Here is a 20,858-nt window from a genome sequence, read left to right on the forward strand (position 1 = left end):
TCTTTGCCATGAGGTGCCATGCTGAACTTCCAGTGACCAGTATGAAAGCGTGATAACACCAAATTTAACACACCTGCTCCCCATTCACACCTGAGAACCTGTAACACCAACGAGTCACATGACACCGGAGAGGGAAAATGGCCAATTTGTCCCAATTTGGCCATTTTCACTTAGGGGTGTACTCACTTTTGTTGCCAGTGGTTTAGACATTAATGGCTGTGTGTTGAGTTATTTTGAGGGGACATTGTAGCAAAGTGTAATTTCTTCAGTGTTGTCACATGAAAAGATATAATAAAATATTTACAAAAATGTGATTGGTGTACTCACTTTTGTGAGATACTGTATAAATTATATATGTATATGTATTTATTATGTATATGTATTATATATGTATATATGTATTTGCGCAGCAGTCTTTCAAATGGAAATGTTTTGGAAGAAATACACTTTAATTGAAAAAAAATACAAAAAACAAAAACAAAAAAAAAACAGTAAAGTTAGCCCAATTTTTTGAACAATGTGAAAGATGTTGTTACGCTGGGTAACCTAACATGTCAATTGGGGGCATGCCTGAGCAGCTTTTTTCTGGAGCTCCGGACCGCACAGAGATCCTACATTATCCTTTGCAGCCAAAAACCCTGATTTTCAGCTCCACACTGGCCGGACTATTGTCCGAATGTCCCAGGCACCAGACCATGGTGAAATATGGACCGAACCCACAGCAGAAACCCGCTGAACGGCTCTCCCGCTTCGCCCACGAGGAGGGCCAAAATGGCACCTGAGACACACCGCGGTCTCCTGCCGTGGATGGACAGCCCTGGGCTGAAGGGGAGACGGAGTGGATGGACGCCACCGATCTCAGGCTATTCCAATAGCCTCTCCATCTGCAGATTCCACTCCAGGAACAGCGGTGATAAGGTAAGAGAGCCGTCCCTGTCACAGATCCTGGACACCATAAAATGCTGCCATGCGTCTCTATCCACACAAATAGAGACCCTCAGGGTGGATTTTGCAATCCTTAAAGATGATGTGCACAAAGTCAAGCACAGAATATCTAACGCTGAGCAACGGATTAGTGCAGTGGAGGATGACCTCAACCCCCTTATGAAAACAGTGAGAGAGGTGGCGGCAGACCACAAGTCCCAGGAAGCCAAACTGGGGGATATTGAGGACAGGCTCCGCAGGAACAACTTATGGTTCCTAGGTTTCCCCGAGGGCTCAGAGGGTAAATGCCCTGAAGAATTTCTACTCACCTGGTTAAAACAAACCTTTGGAGAGGAAAGTTTCTCAAATCTATTTGCCATTGAGCGTGCTCACCGGGTCCCGCTCAGGGCACCTTCACCGGGGAGATTTCCTAGTCCCCTGCTAGCAAGGTTCCTGTACTTCAGGGATAAAGAAACCATCCCCAACCGTGCCCAGAATATGCCCGATTTGCTTTATAACAACCACATCACCATCTTTCCAGACTTCTACGCTGCGACACAGAAACAGCGGGCAGCATTCCAAAGTGTGAAATTGCGCCTCCGAGAATGCAGTCTGCCATACAGTGTGCTATACCCTGCAAAGCTCAGAGTAGTGCACAAAGGCAAGACCCAATTCTTTACCTCACCCAGGGAGGCCAATCGATGGCTGCAGTCGCTGGGTAGCACCCGATGCTAACAGATCACTCCATTTCTTCACATGCATATTGCCCACCGATTCTCTCGCCCTTCTTGGGGCATTAAACGCATATTTGATGGCAAGGAAAAGTTACACAAGTCTGCAGGTGGCTTGTGCCACACTCTTTTGCTAATTGGTTGTCCATATCTTAATGCTGCGGTCCGTTGACCATTTTGCTGCTCACCCTATTAACACCCTTTTCTCCTTTTCCAGACGGACGAAGAAGAATCCCCCCTGTAGCACTGACAGGGGAAGGCACCCCCCACAGGACCCACATACCCCAAGGGTCTTACACAGGAGCCCACTAATATGGGATTGCTATTTGGACATTGATCCTTCCGGCATACAGCCGGCATGCAATTGGTTCTTTTGAACGTTTTTGTTCCAAAGTTGGCTCATCTATTATACCTCCTGAATTCACGTATGTACAGAATATCCACAGCTCTCCAACCCCTGATGAAGGTACTTGCATACCGGAAACGCGTCGGGTATCGGGGTACATTACCCCGTGAGAGTACATCTATTTCTTGTCACCCTATACATATTCTCAGTTTTGATTGTGTATATACTATGGAATGATTTTCTAGCCTGTATGTTTCTGTATGTTATAGACGCTTTCACATCTTTTTTAACTATATCAATAAAATTTATATTTTTATACTTAAAGAGTTGGTGGCCTGTTAAAGTCCCAAACATAGGGGGATTTCTTGTTCTATGAACTCCGAGATTACACGAGCACTAGTATTCAATTATATACAGAAACGTAAGCCTCATGTTAGTTTTTTTTTTACAAGAAACCCACCTGATGCAATCCAAAATTCTTGCTCTCAAACAAGCTTTTATAGGTCACGCCTTTCACTCCCTGTACTCTAATTACGCTAGAGGGGTTTCCATTCTGGTGTCCAAATCTTTAACATGTACTCCTAAGACCATTGTTATGGACCTGTACGGGAGGTTTGTGGTGGTGGTCCTCCTCAATTATACGCCATATACTTTTGTGACAGTATACATTCCTCCACTGTTTACGTGGGAGGCTGTGTTGACGAGGGTACTGCAGGTGGCGGAAGGCCCAATTATTCTGGCCGGTGATCTAAACACGGTGCTCTCTCCTGAGAAAGATAGACTGAATGCCAAATCCAACTGCAGCTCTCAACTAGCGGCCTGTATGTCCTCAATATGGCATGGTGGAGGACTGGAGATGGAAAAACCCAGATACTCTGGCTTATTCTTGCTACTCCTCTACCTTCTATACACTCTTGAGGCTAGATATGTGCTTTCTAACCAAGGATATTTTCATCAGGGTGGTGGTAATACAATATCTTCCGCAAGCAATTTCGGATTATTCCCCCCTATCATTAACGGTGACTGTTGGTCATTCCTCAGGGTACAACCTATGGAGACTGAGCCCCCTGTGGCCAAAGAGAGGAATATTTTGAAAGATCTTCCGCCACCGCTATGCGTGAGTTCTGGAAGGATAACAGAGATTATGTCACCCTGGGTGTCACCTAGGATGCATTTAAAGCTACCCTTAGGGGCTCCACTTCAGGGGTCATTAAAAAAATTTGAATGGACAGGGAATGGAAACGTGAGGAATGTGAACAAATGGGCATGGATGGCTGAGGTAGAATATATTAGAAATCCATCCTCCTCTAACTTTAGGGTATGACGAGATTTTGCTCGACAACTAGAGCTGGTATTGGTGGAAAAAAAAAAAAACTCAGAAAAAATTACTTTATCAATCTCAACGAATTTTCGAATTTGGAGACAAGAATAGTAAATTACTAGCTTACTTAGCCCACTTGCAACATGCATCTGTCTCTATTCCCCAAATCTATGATGAACACCAAACTTTATGTTCCTCCCAGAGGATATAGCGAGTGCATTCCTCCAATTTTATTCTACTCTGTACTCATCCTCCGTGAGATATGATACAGCAAAGGTGCAGAGTTTTTTGGAGCAGATTCCGCTTACTGCTCTGTCTCCGGAGGCAGCGACGGAGCTAGATCTTCCAGTCTCTGTCTCTGTCGATAGGGGAGGCGATGCACTCTCTCCATCCTAACAAAACATTGGGGTTGGACGGGTATCCAGTGGAGTGGTACTGCACGTACCAGGAATTCTTAGCACAAAAAATACTGAAAGTGTACAATGATGCCTTTGAGAAAGGTATGCTCCTAGACTCACTCAGAGAGGCTTTAATAGTCCTAATTCCCAAGCCACACAAAGATCATAATTTCTGTGAGACATATCGCTCTATCTCATTAATCAATGTGGGTGGCACAGTGGTGTAGTGGGTAGCACTCTCGCCTAGCAGCAAAAAGGGTCGCTGGTTCAAATCCTAACCACAGCACTACCTGCCTGGCATTTGCATGTTCTCCCTGTGTCTGCATGGGTTTCCTCTGGGTGCTCCGGTTTCCTCCCACACTCCAAAGACATGCAGGTGGGTTAATTGGCTTCTGTCCCAAAAAAAAATGGCCCTAGTATATGAATGTGAGTTGGGGACCTTGGATTGTGGGCTCCTTGAGGGTAGCGACCGTTGTGAGTGTGCGATGTATGTGTGGAGCGCTGCGTAAACTGATGGCGCGGTATGGGTACCTTAAATAATAATATAATAGACGAGCATCTTAATGAGACACAATGTATAGGGATAGGGACAATTGTAGACATTCAACCGTACTAACTATGTAACGTTGATGCTAAAATCCTAGCTAAACTCCTTGCCAGGTGACTCAATAAGGTGATTGCTTCCATCATTAACTCTGACCAGAATGGCTTCATACCAATGTGCTCTACGGCTATTAATCTACACAGACTGTTCACGGTCCTGCAGTCTACGGGACCTGACCCTGACACACGCATTGTGTTGTTTTTAGACACCCACAAGGTATTTGATTCTATCAAATGGCCATACTTAATAGTAGCGCTCGAGCGGATGGGTTTTGGACCTAAAATTATTGCTTGGGTGAGACTGCTGTATGCCAGTCCTCTGGCCCGCCTACGAGTGAACAATATCATGACTGACACTTTTGAAATATGCAGGGGCACACGACAGGGGTGCCTTTTATCCCCGCTGCTGTTTGCCATTGCGATAGAGCCATTGGCGGCCATGATTAGGGCAGATAGCACAGTTAAGGGTTGCAGGCTGAAGGACTTGGAAGAAAAAACGTCCTTGTATGCAGATGATATGCTGCTGAACCTGGCAGATGCTTAAGGCTCTCTCTCCCAAGCGCTGCACATAATATCTAGTTTTGGTACATATTCTGGGTTTAAGGTTAATTGGGGCAAATCCATAGTTTTCCCGGTGGACCCCCCCCCCCCCCCTTATCCCCACGATACCCCCAGAGGCTCCTTTGCAGTTGGTGAATACGTTTCGTTACCTGGGAGTGGAGATCCAATCACCCCTTAAAACTTATATCCCTAATAATCTTACCCCCCCCTTACGAAGCGCCTGAAAACAAATCTACAGACCTGGTCCAAACTGCCTCTCAATTTATTAGGCAGAATCAACATTGTTAAAATGATCTATCTCCCTAGATTTCTTTATATCTTCTGGCATACCCCAAAAAATTGTTTACCGAAATCAATGGGATAATAACTTAATTCTTGTGGGGCTCGAGGCCACCCCGGGTGTCTCTGGAAACCTTGCACCTACCTATTGGGGAAGTGGGACTAGCCTTGCCAAATCTCCAATGTTACTACTTAGCGGCCCAATTGACACATATCCACTAGTGGTTCTTTCCAGACCTTGACATTGCATCGGTAGACGCCCAAGCTGCCTTGGTTCACTCCTATGAAGCACTGAGAAATGTAATCTATAGAAACGGCCCATACCCCATTGCTGGAGCCAGCATCCTTAAACTCTTGTACAAAAGCTTTCATCTATGCAACAAAAAGATGGGGGACTCCTCTTTGAATAAATCGCCCAATGTTCCTCTCTGGCTTAATCCCCAATTACCAGAAGTATACAAAATACCTGATGGAATGTGATGGGTTAATTACAGTATTAAATATGTACACCAATTGTTCTCAGCAGGGGTCTTTAAAACATTTCAGGACCTCCAGTTAGAATACAAGGTCCACAACAAATATTTTTATGGCTACCTGCAATTGAGGCATGCAATCACAGCACAGTTCGGGTTGACGGAGATATCACTTCTCCCTGCCAAATTAGAGAAACTTATGCTTGAGGATGATCATACTAAATTGATATCTAGATACTACTCCCTTCTCCTGCCCTCCGCATCCAAGATAATGGAAAAAGTAGCGAGACAGTGGACCTCCGACATCCCAACACTGACTAATGAAACATGGACGGAGGTGGTGGGGGATCTTTTACCCTCGGTTATATCTGCTAGGGACAAGGTAATACAATTTAACTTGCTACATAGAATATATTATACCCCAGCTCATCTGTATCAGATGAGTAGAGCAGACTTCCCTGAATGCCATCGCTGTCATGAAGAGGAGGGGAACTACTTTCACATGATATGAAGGTGCCCACAAGTAGCACAATTTTGGAGGGCAATCCTGGTATTCCTAGAGGATAGATTGGCCTTCCCAAACATTTACTACCCAGCGAGGTGCCTCCTCTGAGACTTTGACGAGGAAGAAATGTCTAGTAATAAGAAAACCCTTTTGCGTATCTTGTTTTTTTTTTATGCCAAGCAGGCTCTAGTCCTCAAATGAAAAAAATCCTATTGTCCCTTCCGTCCAATTCTGGGTGGACTTAATTAATAGAGAATTACCACTGTTCAAGCTCACATACACTTGCAGAGGATGCCCCAAAAAATTTGAGAAGCTATGATCCGGCTGGATCACCTCGGTCTCTGGTGACACTGAGATGTAAATGTCCATGGAGGCCATATTATGGTCTGTGGAGCATAAATCTGCTTGCACTGAAAGTTTTAAGAAGCATTTTTGTGCAAGCATGGAGAACTTTGATATGAAAATAGGAATAGTAGATACTCAGTACCAAAGTGCTGACTGATATGCCTACATTAGGATAATTGCACCTCTATAACTAAGGTACCTGTATTAGGTTTGTAATTTAAATTTTTTTTTGTAGCAGTAGAAAAGATTTGAATTGCTGTATGTTGAAAAGTAAATACATATGACTGCACAAATGCTTATGTTGAATATGTGACCATATACTTTGTTGAATATTTTTTTTTTTAACAACAAGGTTGGTCTTTATTTGAGAAAATGATATACAGAATGTACAAAAAAACGAAAATAGTGTGAGAAATACACAGTACAGTTATACAACGTACAGATATTATACAGTAGACGTTATTGGCTCAGCATTTAAATGTTGTATGGTTTGGTGTTACCAGGCAGTGGGGAGGGGGGGGGGAAGGGGGGGGGACGTCAGCTTAAAATACAGATAGTCATTGCACAATACATAGGGGGGGGGGGAGGGGGTCAACATACCCTTCACACACCACAAAGACCTGCCCAGCTCCACAGCCTTCAGAGACCCAGCAGGGGGGGTCAGATCGGGTCAGTCCATGGTTGCCAGACTTTGGCGAATTTTTGGGGACAACCTCTACTTATATAAGTTAATTTATAGAGCGGTATGACCGCATTAATTGAGTCTTCCCAGGTTCTTATTGTAGGGGGGCGACTAGACGTCCACTTTAACAGAATCACCTTTTTTGCATAGAATAACAGTAGGGCCAGTAGTATTTTGGTGTAGCGAGGTCTCTGTTCGTCATCTTGGATACCCAAGAGGGCCAATTCTGGCGATAGGGAAATTTCCAACTGTAGTCTGACCTGTACAAATTCCTCTATAGCAGCCCAATATCTGGAGAGTCGAGGACAGCTCCAAAACATGTGGATATAGTCACTATCCGGTGATTGGCACCTCGGACAATTCGAGGATCTCAACGGAAACGCTCTGTGCAGCCTCTGAGGGGTGAAGTACACCCTATGCAAAAACTTGGTCTGGATTAGTTTATCCCTAGAGGAGATCAGTACCTGGAGACCATTATCAAAACACTCCTCCCAAGCTTCCCTGTCTAGGTCCGGAATATCTGTCTTCCACTTAACCCACAAGGCTTCCATCTTGGGCGAGCCTTTCTTAAGTATTGTAAAGTATAGCGTAGACAAGGGTTTGTGCAAGGCCTCTTGTGAGAGCAACTCCTCGACCGCATCTGCCTGAATAATAGGTGGGGTCGGAAATTGTGCCTGGAAGGCATGGCGCAGCTGATAGTAACGAAAAAACATCCATCCCGGGAGATTATGCCTAGTCGCTAGTGTACGGAATGGAATAAGGGATCCTGACATTATAATATCTTTTAAGACCTTGATACCATATCTGGCCCAGACCTGCGGATCCGGAATGGTCCGAAAATGCGGGAGGGTGGAGTTCCCCCACAACGGGCAGAATGGAGACCACTGGCTGGCAGCCAAGAACCTTTTCCTAGCCACTCCCCAGACTCTTATGGTAGTTTCAGTGGGAACGGGCAAGGAGGGGTACGACGACGTCCCGCGGTAGGCCAGGTTGCTTAGTTCAGTAAGGGATCCCACGATAGCCGCCTCAAGACACACCGCTGCGTTAGCTCTAGATTGTTCGAACCACCACCTGACCGTGACCAGGACAGCCGCCCAGTAGTACACCGTCAGGTTAGGTAACGCCAGGCCCCCGAAACTCACGGGGAGCTGCAAGGTAGTGCGAGCTATACGTGGAGACGATCCCCTCCATAGAAAGGAGCCAATACACGTATCCAGATTTTTAAAAAAGATTTGGGGTATCCACGTTGGGCAGTTTCGGAATATATAATTGAGCTTGGGCAGGTATATCATTTTCAAGACATTGATCCTCCCAAGGAGATTTAGGGGCAGATTAGCCCAACGGGAACAGTGCTCTTTTAGTTGCGCGACTATTGGAAGGAGGTTTAGGCGCCGATATGCCTGGGGTTCTCTAGCAATCTTTATACCTAGGTACGTAAATTCTTCCACCCATCTCAATGCTGTCTGAGGAGCCAGCTCCTTTGCCCGCTTATCTAAAGGGAAAAGGACTGATTTGGACCAGTTTATACGTATCCCCGAGAATTGCCCAAACTCGTCAAAGGCCTCCAGAGCCGCCTCCAATGAGGGCCCGGCATCCTGCAGGTAAAGTAGGGTATCGTCAGCGTACAATGATATTTTCTCCTCCAGAGGGCCAATCCTGAGTCCCACTATACGGCTGGATTCCCGGACCAAAATCGCCAGGGGCTCCAGGGCAAGTGCAAACAAGCTGGGGGAAAGGGGGCAGCCCTGCCGAGTGCCCCTCTGGAGGAGAAAAAAATCCGAGAGGGTTTTGTTGAATATTTAACACTGTTTATTGCATATTGTGAAAGATCAATAAATTTACCCTTTAAGAAAAAAAAACCTAACATGTCATGCTTTAAAATTGCGCAGACTCGTGGAATGGCGACAAACTACAGTACTTAAAAATCTCCATAGGTGACGCTTTAAAAATTTCTACAGGTTACCTGCTTAGAGTTACAAAGGAGGTCTAGCCCTAAAATGATTGCTCTAGCTCTAACAATTGTGGCGATACCTCACATGTGTGGTTTGAACACTGTTTACATTTGCGGGCGCAACTTACACAAGCGTTCGCTTCTCCGAGCAAGCGCGGAGGGATGGATCGCTTTAACCACTTCCGGACCTGCTCACACCGATATACGTCGGCAGTTTGAAGAGGGATATCGCTGTTATGGCAGCATCTAGCTACCATAACCCTGGTATCCTCTTCAGTGGGAGGTGCGGTTTCACATAAAAGTGGTCTCTGCGGTGGCTTCGCCGCGAAATCACTTTTATCTGCGGCGGAAAAGGACCCCCCCTCACGCCTCTTACCGGAGCCGTTGGTAGTGGCGGAGGCAATCGGGTCCTCTCCCTGGCTTGGTATGGAGACGAGTGAGGGGAAGATGGCCCCCACCCGTCTCCATACCATTGCAGGGCGGCACCGATGTCAAAATGTTACTTCCGCCCATTTTTTATTGCATTTTAGTGTAAATATAAGATCTGAGGTCTTTTTGACCCCAGATCTCATATTTAAGAGGTCCGGTCATACTTTTTTCTATTACAAGGGATGTTCACATTCCTTGTAATAGGACTAAAAGTGGCACAAATTTTTTTCTTAAAGAACAGTGTGAAAATAAAAAGGTAAAATAAATAAGAAAACATTTTTTTTCTAAATGCGCCCCGTCCCGCCGAGCTCGCATGCAGAAGCGAACGCATACGTGAGAAGTGCCCGCATATGAAAACAGCGTTAATGTGAGGTATCGCCGCGATTGGTAGAGCAAGAACAATAATTCTAGCCCTAGACCTCCTCTGTAAATCAAAACATGCAACCTGTAGAATTTTGTTAAACGTTGCCTATGGAGATTTTTAATGTTAAAATTTTTTGCCATTCCACGAGCGGGCGCAATTTTGAAGCGTGACATGTTGGATATCAATTTACTCGGCGTAATATTATCTTTCACAATATAAAAAAAAAAAATTGGGCAAACTTTACTGTTGTCTTATTTTTCAATTCAAAAAAGTGTATTTTTTCCAAAAAAGTGTGCTTGTAAGACTGCTGCGCAAATCCAGTGTGACAGAAAGTATTGCAACGACCGCCATTTTTTTCTCTAGGGTGTTTATATTATATTATATATAAAGTTTGGGGGCTCCAAGTAATTTTCAAGTGGTTAAAAAAAATTATTATTTTTCCACTGTCCCTTTAAATTTGTATTTTTGATCACTTTTATTGCTGTCACAAAAAATGTAAACATCCCTTGTGACAGTAATAGGCAGTGACAGGCACTCTTTATGGAGGGATCTGGGTTCTATAAGACCCCAAATCCCTTCTTTGCACTTGAAAGCATTCAAAACGCCAAGTTTGGCTGTTTTGAATACGTTCATTTTTTTTTCAAATCTGGCACCTTTAAGTTCTTAGTAAACCAGAAGTGATGTCATGGCGTTGCTTCTGGGTTACTAGACCTGAGACCCAATCAAAGCCAGAATCAGAATACAACCTGCAATAAAAAAAAAAAAGAAAAAAAAAAAAAAAACTGACAGGTGTTCTAATACCTCTCCACAAAAATAAAATAAAAGCTGTGCCTGAAGTTATACTTTAAGTGGCATCACCTTACAGTCTTGACACTCAATATTTTTCCTGTTGTTCTAAAAAGAATTGTAGGGTAGCGATTACAGGAGACAATCACTCAGTCTACAATCACATCTTAAAAGAATTAGTTTAAGGTTACTAAGAAAACAAACATACACACCCCAACCAGTTGTAAAGCAGGCCCGGATTATGCAATTTTCTTTTCTTTAACCACAGATTGAAGGAAAGAAAATTGCTCAATTCCCCCATCAACACAGTCAGTGGAATCCCTTGCACAGCACTATTATGTTCTGCTAGCGGGGAGCCTTTCCTGCCGTCAGAATACAATGATCACTGCTGGCAGCTATAGCCACTGGCAGTGATTGGGCAAAACTTTGGACATACCTCTCTTTAACAACTGTTACAATAAGAGTTCCTTTAGGCAGGGAGTGCAATGAGTCAGCTGATTCATACACTTGCATCATTTTAAGACGCAGTCATGCAAAATCATTGTGTAGCACAGCAGAGAGGGAAACCCTGCATATGAATTAAGCAATATGACTGCCCCCATGTGTATATATAAGTATAATTACACATTTTACATAGAAACAAGTTCTTATAACATAACATACACATACATTTACAAATTAATTCAAGTTGATTTCTTTTACAGCTTTATACAAGTATGTAAAAAACACACTTTGTTCCTTCTCCATCTGTATCTTACAATGTGATATGGGGTCTCATTGACCAGTAGTGTAGTGTGGTAGACTCCAAGCCACAACTTGACTTTCAGTAGTGAAGTTTGCATAGCGGAGCACCTTGGGCACTTCTGAAGAGATCTAAAAAGGTGTTTGTAGACATCTCCTGCTACCAGCTTAGCAAGCTTAAAATGACACTGAACTCCATCAACTAACTACATTAATTGTTCTAAAATATCAATTATACTACGGCTTATTATTAAAAGGAGAAGTATAGCCAAAGCTCTTGGGGATCATAGGAGTGCAGTTCGTTCTGCACTCCTGTAACCTGTTTTCAGCCCGTTTTCGGGCTAAAACCCGCTGTCGGCTGAAGTCACTCAGCTGGTCCAGGCTCTGGATTGATGCAGACTTTGCTAAGTTCTCAGTCTTAGAAGCTACGGTGGTCAGGGGAGTATAAATGTTTCTTTTTTTAAAACACATACTCCTCTTTTAAATTCTTTTACCCTTGTTTTCAGGCATCTTGATTGCCCTGTACACACTCCCTACCCTCCTCTGATGCACCTCACAGCTACTAGTGTAGAGCGAGCAGTTATTTCTGGTCACATGATCCACTCTATGCATTCAACAATTCCCATAAAAAGCATTGCATCTGCACATAGATGATGTCTAATCCATCTCGGGGTGATCTGAAAAAGGGTGACTGTTCACATACAAAAAAGGGGCATGGTTATCGAACATAGCCACCCTAAAACAGGAAGTCCTGAGTATAGTAGAAAAAAGCTTGCCTTTGAGAAATGAAACAAATGAAGGGAGAGATGGAAGGTACATTCTACTTATACTTATATTTAGACATATTTTGTGTATTTTATAAAAAAGCCAAGTAAAATACAAAACAGGATTTGTAATATATAAATATATATATACACATATATACACACACACACACTAAATTTACCTCTGTCAAGAAAGTTTTCTGAGTTTGTTCATCAAACTGTATAAGCTCTTTCATAACCATCACTTTCCCAGTGGCTCTGTGTGTGACCTGTAAGCAGAAAATAATTTTTTGTATGCGGTTTAACTGGTTCCCGACTGGCCACTGCAGTTATACTGCGGCAGGTTGGCTCCCCTGGGCGAGCCGCCGTAACTGTACGTCAGCCCTTTAAGACGCTGTAGGCTTACCTGTAGGAAAAAGGTAAAATATAAAAAGAGCGTTTACTATCACTTTAAAAGAAAACAAAAAACAAAAAAACAAAAAACAAAAACAAAAAACTGATCTAGAAACCACCCACCTTAATGGCTCTTCCAAAAAATCCTTTCCCCAGTTCTTCACCATGTAGCAATTCACATGGCCGGAAGATCTGTTGAGTTGCCCCCGTGCTGCGCAGGGATTCTGAGCGGTACACGGAGCGAGGGTCTTTCGGGGAACACGGCCCTGGAGAACGGGTGTTACTGTTGCTGCGTCTGTATGTGGGGTGAAAATCATGGACATGTCAGATGGCAGGAAGATAAAGGTTTGTGTGGCTGGATGAGATACAAATCAAAAACTACTGACACAGAAAGACAAAAAAAAGGAAAACCACAAATAGTGAATTTCTAGACGAAATGATGCCAAGAGGTATTTCATGCACTATTAAACACCAAAAAGAGTGATTAAAGCTGGCCTTACAAATTGAGCCAAAATCACCTGCATACGAATGATCAGGCCCTCAGGGTATCCCATTTTCATATTCATATCCACGGTTCGCGCATGCTAGGTGAACTTGTCCCTACACAACACATTTGAGTGTTTTTAGTACAGTAAAGGCAGTCCATGGAACTGACCGCTTTTTACATCCATTGGTTGGGTGGGTAGGGTGATCTCTCCATAAGTCCACACTGGTGCTGGAGTACAATGACTGCATAGGTCTACTCCATCAGCAGGCAAATGGCTGACATTTAAATCCCCAGGATATTCCCTTTGCGCTGCTCTTTTGAGGTTCCCTATGTTTCTATCACATAGAACTGGAGTTGTGTTACAGAACCTTGCAAACACAGGTTATCGGTTTCGTTTTGTTCTTTGTATGGCCAGCTTTGGATCACCAGATGTAAGCCAGAAGAGTACAGGCAATATTATAGTACAAGGAGTACTGATATTAACAAGACTGCAGGGTTACCTATTAGAGGGAGAGGGAAGGGGTTAATAGATTTTACTAGAGCTGGTAGAAAAATTGGTGCTTTTGGAAGTGTAAATGAAATAAACAAAAAGCAAATCGAACAATGAGGGTAATCTGACCGGATGGAGCACCGCTTGGTGTTGTTTTCATTGAGGCTTCTTGCATCACGAGTGTGAAGAGAAGGAGATTTAGGGGGAGCGCTAGTCACTGGGGAAGCCAGTGGGGGGTTGTGCTCTACCAGAAGCTGCAGGGTCCGGTCTGAGCAGGAAAGCAGTTTATCAGCCTGAAGGAAGGGTGTAGGAAGGGAATTATAAGGAGGAGATGGCAAATTACCAAAATCACACACACACACACACATTGAGCCTTCATGCCGTCAACATCTAACCAGAATAGGTACCCCCATTCTGGACAAAACAAAACAATGCAACTCCTGACCTCTTTAGGTGGTAGTGCAACGGCAGGAGAGCCATTAATTTCCAAGATGCGATCCCCAGGGTATACCAAGTTCCGTGCCTCAAATGTTACTCTGCAATTGCATGAAAAAAAAAAAAAAAAGAAAAAAAAAGAAGTTTAAATAAAGATTAAAATAAATAAATGCATTCCATTTTTTTTTTTATCTTTCTTCCAAAAAAAAAAAAAAAAAAAAAAAAGCTAAAAACGTATTGGTTGCAAACACTAAAAAGATGCCTACTCACTCGGTGACCTGCATGTCCTCCACTGATACAGAGAAGCCTCTATCGCCAGTTGCATTAGGAGGCAGACGTAGAAGGGTGAGCATGTGCGGCTGCTGTTCCTGAGCCGATTCATTGCAAAGGCCCTCAAAACGTGGCTGCAGAAGAAGTAGCTTTTGGCACGGACCACTATAGAAGTAAGCAACATGGAACAGAATTACTTATTATATTACAAACAATAGGACTCTGCATTTTTGTAAACTTACACAAATTATGTGGGCAAAATGCAAAATAATAAAAGTTTGGGTGCAAACCAAAAACATGCATTGTACACCATGTGACACATTTACTAATATTTCTGTTACAAAGTAAAAAGTGTACTGAAGCGCTGATATGAACTAGTAAATAAATAAGTGGCAAATACTAGATGATGACCAAAATAATATAGCTGCAATTATTATGCATGTAACTGATATCACAAAAAAAAAGTGTTGTTTATATTCAGAATGTATTGTTGTAATGTAATTACAATGTAATTATTAATATTAGCGAATTATACATTCTGAATATAAACAACATGATTTGAGCAGAACTGGTGCTACAATGCCATTTTGGCAGCATTTAATTGCCTCCAAAAAAAGAATCTCAAATTCTAAGTCACAGTGTACCAGAGTTATTTATTTGGTTAAACATTTCCAGATTGCTGAAACACATGCATCCTCTTTTTTTTTTTTAAACATTTCCGTTTCCTTTTGTTTACTTGGATGAGAGATGTAAAGCATGCGATTATATTGCTTCATAAAGTTCATTGCTTCTCTGCTATCAAGACTGCCAGAACTGCAGACAGACCTTTTCAGGCTTATAGTGACCATACTCTATACAATCTGATTGTACTCTCTCTCCTTTAGGGCTCATTCACACAGGGGCCTACAACATAAATATATACAGCATTTTCTATGCATCTAAACTCAAAATTACAGAAATCAATGGAGCGTCTACAAATGAAAAGTTTTGTTGCATTTAGCGGCACACAAAAAAACCCCAAAAAACCAAACTCAAAAAAATGCATGAAACACCTGTTCATCCCTGTGCCAGCAAAATACGCCCCTGTAGGGGGGGCAAGTGCAAATGCCTCGGTGAACAAAGCTTAACAGTGGGGACAAATCAACATTTGTTTATGACCATATGGACAAGAAAATTCAAGGGCTCAGGATGGAAAATTTTCTTGTTTACGATCTGAACGAATGTTAATGTGGCCCTTACTGGGAAAAAATCCTTTGTACTGTATTTGTATACTATTGTAAAAGGATAAATCCGACAGGGGTTATTAACCTCCCTTACGCTATCCAAAAATCAAAGCAATAAAAAGTTTTGCCTATAGTTCTACTTTAAAAGGAGTTGTAAAGGCAGAAGGTTTTTTATCTTAATGCATTCTATGCATTAAGATAAAAAAAAAAAAAAAAAACCCTTCCGTGTGTAGCAGTCTCCCCAGCCCCCCCTAATTACTTACCTGGGCCCTATCTCTCTCCAGCGATGTTCACGAGTGTCTTTGCTGCCCTGGACTCACCAACTGATTGGCTGAGACACAGCAGCGGTGCCATTGGCTCCCCCGGCTGTCATTTAAAGTTAGTTAGACAATCAGATGATAGGGGGCGGGGCCTAGTCAGGGCTCCGTGTCTGAATGGACACAGGGAGCTGTGACTCGGCTCGGGTGCCCCCATAGCAAGCTGCATGCTGTGGGGACACTTGACAGGAGGGAGGGGCCAGGAGCAGCAAAGAGGGACCCAAGAAGAGGAGGATCGGGACTGCTCTGTGCAACACCAACTGCACAGAGAAGGCAAGTATAACATGTTTGTTATTTATTTATTTATTTTTTTTAAATGAGACTTTACGCTTCTATAAATTGGTATAGCAATTGAATGAAAATTTGTTGCAGTTGAACAAAAAGTCAATGATGGGTACATCGAATGCTCTGTCAAACAAACGTTTAAAAAATTTGGCAGTGTAAGGTCAGATTAACTACTTGCTGTCCTTATGCTCTTTAAAATATCCTAGACTTTAAGACTTCATGCACTTGGTAAATAAAAAATTTGCAGCTGGCAATCGGCTGTCAGTGAAAGTGGCCAATCATATTTACCATAGTGAAACGGGCCCCCTGCACTGCTGCCACCCATGGCTTTCCCCTTTCCCTGGAGAGCCAGGACCAGTAAACCTGGCAAACAGTGATAGCAGGTGGAGATCGAGGAACATACCTTCCCCAATCTTCTCTGCAAGTAATGAAGCTGGAAGCGATGAGCATTTTGTCACTTCCAAGTTCAGAGCTGTCATTGCTGAGCTACTGTGGCCAGGGAAGCAGCTAATCAAGCATGATTCGTGTTCGATTAGCTACATTGGAGGGCAGAGAAGGGGGAAGGGGAGAATATTGGGGGTCTTGATAACCCCCCCTTGTGATAGCAAAAACGTTATATTGGCAAAAGGTTTGAGTGCCTCCAGTAAAGGCATTCTTCCACTAGTGACTTCTTGTTTGTCAGTCAGTACAGTCACCATATTAAATTAAATTGAAGACCGTTAAGGGAAAAAATCTATACAAAAGTATTGCTTTTAGGAAGTACAGTTTATTCACTCCTTGTCTGACACAATGAGTGAACTGATTCATTCACTGAACCAGAGAGCATCTCATTTAGGTGTCCAACCTACGAAGGATAAAGAAACCAATCAATTATTGGCTGGGTTCCTAAACTGAACAATTCTTCACATATCAGGAAATCTACATGTATAATGAATGCAGACACACAGCATGTGCTCACTAAACAATTGGCTGATCTTCATGTGTAGTAGTGCAACACAGTTTTGGATTTTACTTCTCCCAAGCTCAGCTTTAAGGAAAGAGTTTGGTCAAAAAATGTTTATGGTACTTTTGAAACAAAAACACAAAAAAAAAATAGTGATAATTTGATATTGTAGCCATAGAAAACGCTATTGTACACTTAAAAAATGCTATTAGCAGTGTTTAAAGCCGAGGATATCAAGTGTAAGTAATATGCACATACTGTATGCCTGTACAGCAGGTACAAGTGTTGCAGGGGTTATTAAAATTAAGCTTACCGCATTTACATACTCCATAAATGTGTATATCCAGTATACACACACACATATATATATATATATATATATATATATATATATATATATATATATATATATATATATATATATATATATATATATATATATATATATATATATATAAATTTTTTTTTTTTTTAAATTACGCATAGAAAGAGCACAGACACCACACAAGACAAAATCCATAATTCTCACCAGAAAAGTGCTGTACTGTCCACTAAACTAAACGACTCCCCCTCCTCGATCACAGCTTTGCAGCCAGAGCATGAAAAGCATTCTGGGTGGAACTTGTAGTGGGAGACCACCTGAAAGAGAATGCAGATAATTGCAGAAGACAGAAAACTCCCAGTGTGTGTTACCAAGATACGTAGTTAGGTGAGAAGGAGTTGTATGGAGAAACTGTATATTATTACTGCAAGAAATGCAAGCAATAATAAAACTGCAATCCAGCATACCATACAAACAAATTTCACTTCTCCTGATTTCATATAAATGATGCTTATTCTAAAGAGTACAGTACAGAATAGAAAAAAGGTTTGTAATACATTTCGAATTTCACATTGTATGGGCAATATGTGTGCTTTAGGGATATACACTAAAGTGACATTAAGACCCCTTTCACACTGAGGTGCTTTTCAGGAGCTTTCATGCTAAAAAAAAGCACCTGAAAAGCTCACGAAAAAATATTTCAATTAAAATCAATAAATACTTTCACACTGGGGCAGTGCGCTGGCAGGGCGATGAAAAAACGCCCCTCTCCACTGAAATTAGTGGAAAGCTCTTCAAAAGCGCCTGAAAAGCTCTTCAAAAGCGCTCAGTGCTTTACTGTCAGTTTAGAAGCGCCTCAGTGTGAAAGGGGCCTTAAGGCTCCTTTCACACTGGGGCGTCGGCAGTAAAACGCCATTTTTAGCGCCGCTGCCGTTTTTTGCGGGGGTTTTCGGTCGCTAGCGGGGCGGTTTTAACCCCCGCTAACGGCTGAAGAAGGGTTAAAATGACCAGCAACACTTTGCCGGCGGTTTGGCAGCGCAGGAGCGATGTATACACTGCTCCTTCACCGCTCCAAAGATGCTGCTTGCAGGAGTTTTTTATTAATGTCCTGCCAGCGCATAGCCTCAGTGTGAAAACCCTACGGCTTTCACACCGAGACTGCAGGGGAGCCGTTTTTCAGGTGGGTTACAGGCACTATTTTTAGCCCAAAAGTACCTGAAAAATGTCTCAGTGTGAAAGGGGTCTAAGTGTTACCAAACCCAGGACCCTGCATTCACTATATCTGGTTTCCCACAAAATATGAAAATGCTATTATTTTAGTAAATATAAACTGCTAAATACCTTTGCTCATCAGCAGTATATAGCACTCTTGACGTCTATCAGTGTCCAGCCGAGCAGTGATTAAAGCTTGTAGGAAGAGTTTTCATTCTCCCCTCATTGTCCTATGAGGCTGTAGGACCCCTGACCCTCTGCATGTGATCAGCACAGGGCCAAATAGCACTGTTCAGATACTCTCCCAAGAAAAAAAAAAAAACACAACTTTCTAGCAACACACACCAAACTGAGCATGTGCATAGTGCCCCCAAGGCTCTGTTCTATCAGCAGATAGATTGGGGACTGTGGAAGAGGGCGAGGACCAGAGAAGACAGAGTCAAACAACTTTTTACCCAATGCAGAGGATTAACCTCTTAGGTTCCACAGTGAGTATAACAAGCATGCTTTATTGCGTATAGACTGATTTTACTGATGTGGGTTTAGTAACCCTAAGTGAAACACTGCACGTGTCTTTCTGATGCTGGCTATTGCTTTTTTTTTTTTTTGTTTAGTTTGCCGGCTGAACCAAAAAGAATCTAACAGGTTCCTCCATCAATGCTATACAGCATGGACGGACGAATCCCCCTGCTGTGCTAATGTATTCTAACAGGTGCGGGCAGAGGCTGTCAGAATGCCCGAACAGTGGCTGCATTCAACCTACAATTTTACACCCAGATTCTTACATTATTTATGTGGAAAAAAAATGTTAAAGCCAAATGTGCAGGGTGAGGGGGGCTGTGCTAGGGAATTGATTAGTCACATTTTCTAGCAAGTTCAGAGGCATACTGCAAGTAAAAAAAAGTAAAATTTATGGAAATAAAAAAAACAAAAAAAAAAAAAAAAACACACCACTACAAGAATGCAAATTTAAATGCCATTTGATTTTTCTGTGTTTTTCTCTACGATTTTCTTAAGTTGGTGACAGGGTAATTTTAAAAGGAAAACTGTATCTATAAAACTATCTTTTAATACATTTTCCCCACCTGTCCGAGTGCATCCCACTACTAGAAATCCCAATTCAATAGTCCTCACTGTGCAGCCCCATTGGCCTGTCGGTCATTTCTGATCTAAAACCATGAGTTGTTGAGCTGGAGAAACCATGCAATTCTGATTTCACCTGCTGCATGCTTTTTTTCAGGTCAGTAGCTTCAAATATTGAAGTTTGATACAATATTTTCAATCAGCAGGTAAGCAATAACAGCCTCATGTTTTAATTCAGAATTCTAGCACCTGTCTGCCTTCTGCCTTACTTCTATTTCTCCTACGCAAGTCAATAAAAACAGCTGAATTCTTTTAGAAATGTCAAAAGTAAAGCTGTCATTAAAAATACATGAGGGCTTTAAAACATGCCAAGTCACTGACCCAGAACAGTTCCTGCTCCGCTTTCCTACTCAGTGGTTGCAGCAGTAAGACAGAGCAGGCTGATCTGTCAGAATAGTCTATGGCAGTACAGAGGAAGAAGGTGAACGCCAAGAAAAAAAAGAACTTTTAGAATATGTGTTGACAGGCTTTTGTTTGCTTAAAGCAGTTTTTCCATCCCATAAGGCTACATTCACACAGGTGCATAGGGGCAGCCAGGGGAGGGTGCTGGCAAAAATTGGTACATTCTGGCCGGTGACATTAAGACCCCTTTCACACTGGGGTGCTTTTCAGGCGTCTTAGTGCTAAAAAAAAGCACCTATAAAGTGCCTGAAAAGCGCCTCTCATGCCTCCCTCAGTGTGAAAGCTCGAGTGCTTTCACACTGGGGCGGTTGCAGGATGGGAAAAAATGTCCCGCAAGCAGCATCCTAAACTGCCCCTGCCATTGAAATCAATGGGCAGCAGCGCTTTTCGGTTGCTTTTAATTCTTTTCTTCAGCCGCTAGCGGGGGGTTCAAAGCTCCCTGCTAGCAGCCGAAAAGTGGTGCTTTACTGCTAATGCCCACCCACTCCAGTGTGAAAGTAGCCTAAAAGCTGCATGCACTGTGTGCCACCAATGACAGCTGTCAGTTTTGCAGATTTGTTGTTTGTATGTAACAACTCATCTGAGTGGTTACATGCTAATAAAGTCTCCAACCGACACTGGGTACAGACAGCATGCATCTAGGCCGCTGAGTTCTAGATGCACACAAACTGGCCACAGCCAATATGCAAGTTTGTATGCAGCCATAGCAATGAGGGTTGATGTGTCCAGAGGT

The 20,858-nt window shown here is 42.7% G+C and overlaps 1 protein-coding gene across 1 annotated transcript in view; it reads right to left on the reverse strand.

Moving 5' to 3' along the window:
* The window catches only part of LIMK2 (LIM domain kinase 2), a 75,953-nt gene that overhangs the window by 18,492 nt on the left and 36,603 nt on the right, over window positions 1-20,858 (reverse strand). Inside the window, exons 4-9 of the mRNA XM_073629277.1 lie at window positions 17,576-17,685; window positions 14,279-14,443; window positions 14,019-14,109; window positions 13,703-13,866; window positions 12,720-12,891; window positions 12,386-12,472 (exon numbers count right to left, since the gene is read on the reverse strand). Coding sequence (XP_073485378.1) covers window positions 12,386-12,472; window positions 12,720-12,891; window positions 13,703-13,866; window positions 14,019-14,109; window positions 14,279-14,443; window positions 17,576-17,685 — 789 coding nt within the window. The remainder of the gene's footprint in view (window positions 1-12,385; window positions 12,473-12,719; window positions 12,892-13,702; window positions 13,867-14,018; window positions 14,110-14,278; window positions 14,444-17,575; window positions 17,686-20,858) is intronic.

Source organism: Aquarana catesbeiana, linkage group LG01 (assembly GCF_042186555.1).
Source record: "Aquarana catesbeiana isolate 2022-GZ linkage group LG01, ASM4218655v1, whole genome shotgun sequence".
Classification (NCBI taxonomy): domain Eukaryota; kingdom Metazoa; phylum Chordata; class Amphibia; order Anura; family Ranidae; genus Aquarana; species Aquarana catesbeiana.